This window comes from Micromesistius poutassou (assembly GCF_964030765.1).
Source record: "Micromesistius poutassou genome assembly, chromosome: 6".
In the NCBI taxonomy this organism is placed as follows: Eukaryota; Metazoa; Chordata; class Actinopteri; order Gadiformes; family Gadidae; genus Micromesistius; species Micromesistius poutassou.
The window spans coordinates 11098406-11104033 of NC_140276.1; the positions used below are offsets into that span (position 1 = coordinate 11098406).

Sequence of the window (5628 nt, forward strand, 5' to 3'; positions counted from 1 at the left end):
GGGAGGGAGAGCTGTAAAAGGGCTTGATATTATGGCTAGTGGATTTAAAGCTAATATTTGTTAGTGATTTTGGAAAACAGGCAGAGAGTCCAGAGACCTACCGATTAAACAACATAACAAAGAGAGGGGGAGAGAGAGATGATGGAATTAAATATCAAACAAAACAAACAAACAGAACAATAGATGGAGAGATTACGTAATGATAGAAAGGGACGACACTGATGTGGTCTTCATGTCAAATTATGTGTGTGTGTGTGTGTGTTTGTGTGTGTGTCCGTGTGTCTGTGTGTCCGTGTGTGTGTTTATCTATGGATTATCAGAGCTGTGTGTAGGCTCCCAATCAGGAGGTGGGGCTGTGTCACGCATACACCAGTCCTTCATTGCCATGGCGACAGGAATTGCCAACATGTGTGATTGATGGAGCTGACCAAACAGTGATCTGCTGATCCACCACAGATTATCTCCGCCCCCAGCAGGAGAGGAGATGAACGTTCATTTTGATTCCCTTTTTGTCTTTCCTTTCTTTCCTTGGTTTTTGAGAAAAATACATTTCTTGATTCTTGATAACCCAAATATAAATGCAATCAAATGTTACATAAATTAAAATATCTGATTAATTTCTTTTCAGGCTTTTAGAGTCTGAAGTTGTGTCACATTTCTAGCATAACCCATCACGTTTCAAGTGTCGTTCAGAAAGAATACTACAAACTTTCCCGATTTCCAAAACATTATTCCGAAGTCTTTGTACAAACTATGTTGTTGATCTTTGTAGTTAATTTTTTTTACAAACCATGGGTGTAGTGTTTGGGACTCACCTGTGATGTCCGTTTATGTTTTACAAACCATGGTGTAGTGTTCAGGCCTCACCTGTGTTGTAGTGCTTGGTGCAGTAGCGCAGGTCCTTCTCCTCTTCAGGAGGAACTGAGGTAAGGTGAGGCCGTCGGCCACCTGCACCGCTCCCTTCTCGTCCCACTCAAAGATCAGGTCGTTCATAGTATAGCCAACTAGGGGACGGATAGGCAGGTAGGCAGACAGACAGACAGGCAGACAGACAGACAGACAGACAGACAGAGAGAGTTAGATTTAAAGCGAAACACACCTGGCCACATTGGGACAGATGCAAATGAATGTTTTGAATTTGGCCTCAAAAACGAGTAAAGTGACCGAAGAAATACAGCCATACTACATTGTGTGCTTTGCTCCCTTAAAAGGACATAATAATTATAATATACTAATAATAATACAGATACATTCATTTTGTCAAGTGCTTTTCAAAAGACACTTAATAAAATCACATTATTAAAACATGAACAGGAATGTCTGAATGTGACAGAAAAACAAGACTATATGACAAAACATGTAGAATATGATTCTTATTCTTGCATGTGTCTCGCTAAAAATGAGGCGAAATAGTGCTCTGTGTGCTTTGGGCTTAAGAGCATGAACGTTCTATAGCCTTATGATATTTCTTCCTGTCTATGTTTTAACTTACATAATAATGAACTGGCCTAATAACTGAGTCTTGTCTATGTGTGTGCAAGCATGTGTGTGCGTTTGTGTGTGCATGCACTTGGAAGTAAGCGCGTGTGTGTGTGTTTGTGTGTGTGTGTGTGTGTGCGTGTGTGTGTGTGTGTGTGTGTGTGTGTGTGTGTGTATGTGTGTGTAGGGGTGTTAGTGTTCTCCGGTGTGTGTGTGTGCCTATGTATGTGTATGTGTATGTGTATGTGTATGTGTATGCATGTATGTGTGTGTGTGTGTGTGTGGTGTGTGTGTGTCCTTGTGAGTGTGTGCATGTATGTGCTTGTAATTGTGTGTGTGTGTGTGTGTGTGTGTGTGTGTGTGTGTGTGTGTGTGTGTGTGTGTGTGTGCATGTGTGTGCAGGCGGCCAGTGTAAATCATCACACATCTCATCAGGCTGCCTGTTCAGCCACAACCTCATCCATCTCCAAGAGACCAGCACACAATAAATACTGTGTGTGTGTGTGTGTGTGTGTGTGTGTGTCTGTGAGTGTTATTAAACTGCTGGACTTGCATTTGTGTGTATATATATGTCTGTGTGTGTTCACTGGTGATGTCTATGTGTGCATACATTTCTGTGTTGCTACTTTGTTTTGGTAAGAATGAAAAAAATGTGTCAAAATGGTTGCACTAATGTATGCATGCATGCATGTGTGTACACATACAGCTCTCCAGTTGCATGATGCAGGTCTGCACGTCCATCGGGAAGTTCTTCAGATCCATGGGGCAGGCTAGAATCAATGTTATTCTGGAAACACACACACACACATACACACACACACACACACACACACACACGCACACACACAAACACGCAGTAGCAGGATTACCTAGGGATTTGGTATTCTCTTGCAGCTGGCGACAGAGTGCTGCACTGTATCACCTGAACTCTGACATATCATATATTTTAAATACCGGTATAAGCTCCTGACAGCCCTCAATGCGATGTTCATATATATTCAGAACACAGTTCTGTTGCTGTGGGACCACAGGGCGCTCTAATGGGTACAGCACGCCTAAGATGAACTTCCTCAACCGACAAAAGTCCAAACCGACAAGAGTTGCAGGTTTCGTGCTTTGGTCTTTAAATATCGGTTGGAAATAACGGTTGGTTAAACCCGTTGAGTGGATCCTTCGCTCAAACAACCGCAGACGTAGATAGATTATTTGTTGCTATGGAAACTCATAGAATCAGTCGGGCAAAATGGTCATTAATCTTGTTTGTCTGCTGTAATTTATTCCTGTGCCCATAATGATTTGAAGCAAGCAGGGCAAACCAGGTTGAATACAAAGTTGTCGTAGCCGTAAGCTCTCTTGGCTAGTTGCTATGTAATTCAGTACCTACACATATGTGTGGATGAAAATGATGAATCATATCTGTAACTGTAAGGAGAGAACACTGTTTGTGCCTTGGGTTAATTCCAAGGTGTGGCGGTTTGGAGCTTCATGCTTATTTGTATTCTGGTAATTTAGGTCCTCCAAATGCTTTGGATAAGGCCTCCAACCAAATAGCATCTAGAACAAGTATCATTACACAGATAATCAACCTGTAGGCTTATATGTCTGCAAAATGAAATACATCTTGTTATAGTAGTTGGTTATCCTCAAAGACAGTCTCAAAGTCATTTCAAATACATTTGCATTTAATGAGGCTGGCATTGCCAGACATTTCCAGTCTAGCGAGATTTCACAGTTAGATTAATTCAATAAGTCATGCATTCAGAATCACCTGCCAAAGACCTGTGCATCAAATATTCATTTATTGTTAAATGTTGATGACGTGGAGAAAGTTATTTCTCGATTCATCTTCACAGGACATTTCAAGCCTCTGCTCAACTTCCCAGTTTGATTGAGAATACTTTATCATTGAACGCTGGAACTGGGCATCTTCCCAGATAGAAAATATAATTTGAGAACATTTCATTTGGTATTGATTTTAACATTTTACATTTGTCATATCATGGGCATGAAACGCTTCGCTGCGTCTAGAATGACTCATCTCTCTACTGGGTAAGATCATCAGAAGGGGACTTTTTTTTTCAGTGCCGAGGGGATAAACTACATAGATGACTTTTGACTTAGAATTTTTCTTTCTCAGGGGGGGGAAACTAAAGGTTGAACTAAACAACGTTTTTGTTTTTCTTTTCCAAAAGAATTGGAGCTTTGACCTTTTTTAACATCTTGCTTCATGTTGTGCTGCAACTATTGTGTGGTGACGCCTCTCTATTGTATTGAAGAGTGCCTTAGGGCCCCCTTGCTGATATTCTCCTCCCATCGGGATGCGCCTGCTTTACGTCGGCGTCGAGAGGAGACGAAGACAACGTTCTGCGCATCTCACCGCCGACCGCCCTGGTAAACACCTGCCGCGCATGGATTTCTTCCTGCGTATCTAAGCGCCGCCGATCGGACACTTTAATATCCCCATGGTCTCTCCTCCCTCGCCCGGCAAGCCAGCCTTGTTCTGATGAACACAGAGGGGAGGGGAGGCTCTGTATCGCTCTCTCTCTCTCTCTCCTTCTCTCTATCTCTCTCTCTCTCTCTCTATCTCTCTCTCTATATCTCTCTCTCTCTCTATCTCTCTCTCTTCTTTTCCAACACTGTTTATACAGGATCAATTCCACTCGGGGACAACATGGCGAGGAAAGTGAGGAAAGGGGCCTGATAAACAGATCGAGGAGTAGGGAGGAAAGTAACATGGAGGGGTAGATTACCCCAGCTGTTAAGGGGCAGACCAGAGCTCTCTCCTCCTCCTCCTCTCTCCTCTCTCTTCCTCTTCCTCCTGCTCTCAGCAGAGGCAATAAAGCAAAGAGAGGAGGCAGAGGCAGCGCAGGCCGTTTGTCAGCCGCAGGCGGCTATAAACTGAGAGGGGGGAGGGAGGGAGGGAGGGAGGGAGGGAGGGAAGGAGGGAGGGAGTGAGTGAGGGAGGGAGGGAGGGGCTTGGTGCTGGATAACAAACTTCAAGTTAGAGGAAAATCTTTAGGAGAGGTATAGGGAGATGAGGAATTGAGTGGAAGGAAATGGTGAGGAGAGGGAAGGGCAAAAAATGAATTTGGAGGAGAGGGGGATGGGGAGAGAAGAGAGGGAAGAGGAGGGGAGAGGAGGGGGGAGGAGGGGAGAGGCGAGGAAAAGGCGAGGAGAGGAGAAAATGGGAGAGAGAAAGGAGAGAACAGTCCGACATTTCATTTAATCCTGTCGTTCCCAAGGTCTAGTTTAGTTCACTCCCCTTCTCTCTCGCACTCTCCTTTCTCGTTCTCTCTTGCCTTCTCTCCTCTTTTTTCTGCTCCTTTGTGCTCGAGAGTGTCAAGATGCAGCAGCCTCTTCCAATGCCAATCACCTGCTTCTGCCCCCGGCAGCCGCGAAGGTTGAACGCAGAGTGTGTGTGTCGGTCGTGCACGCGGTGCCCTACCGTATACTGTAGAGCACGTTGCCATTCTTGGAGATCCTCAGCAGCTTGTTGTCCGTGGTGACCTCGTGGAAGTTGGCGCCCTTCTCGTTGGCGAAGAACAGATCGGGCTTCCAGATGGAGTCCAACATAGAGGGGTCCAGGTCCAGGGAGTCGTCGGGGTACTCGCTGTATGCCAGCCGAGGGTCGTTCCACTGCTGCCGCAGGAAGATGTTCACCCGGTAGTCCTGCGGAGCACGTTTCACATCGTCGTCACAGGGATCTCGTCTCATTCAGCCAGGAAGACACACGGTCGGGGGGGCATACGGACACACACACACACACACACACACGACCACAACACACGTCGTAAACGAGACCCTTTTCATTTAGACAAATAGTATTGCCTTGTTGTCTGTTTCACTGTTGTACTGCACGCACCTTGAGATTGTCTCAACTGATGAAAGACGCTTCATCAATAAAAATATTGTTATCATTACCACATGCGTTTAGGGCTGAGCCATACAGAATGGTCAAATAACTGTAGTAACGACGTGGGTCTCTATGCCAGTGGTTACATTTATGGTTCTGCATCGGTGATTCAGGTTCTTTATTGTCCTTCAGCATTAACACAACAACGTCTTAAACAACTTAAAAGAGACTATTTCTGATTCTGAGTGTCTGTCTCATATCTGTTGAAAGCTGCCAAAATTCGGTGGCATCTGGTG

At 44.7% G+C, this 5628-nt stretch overlaps 1 protein-coding gene across 1 annotated transcript in view; it reads right to left on the reverse strand.

Annotated features, from left to right (window-relative positions):
* glra1 (glycine receptor, alpha 1) overlaps positions 1–5628 on the reverse strand; it is a gene marked incomplete at both ends in the record, with an annotated part of 60585 nt that overhangs the window by 16783 nt on the left and 38174 nt on the right. The window contains 4 exon segments of the mRNA XM_084469173.1: positions 868–912; positions 915–1004; positions 2184–2266; positions 4925–5148. Coding sequence (XP_084325299.1) covers positions 868–912; positions 915–1004; positions 2184–2266; positions 4925–5148 — 442 coding nt within the window.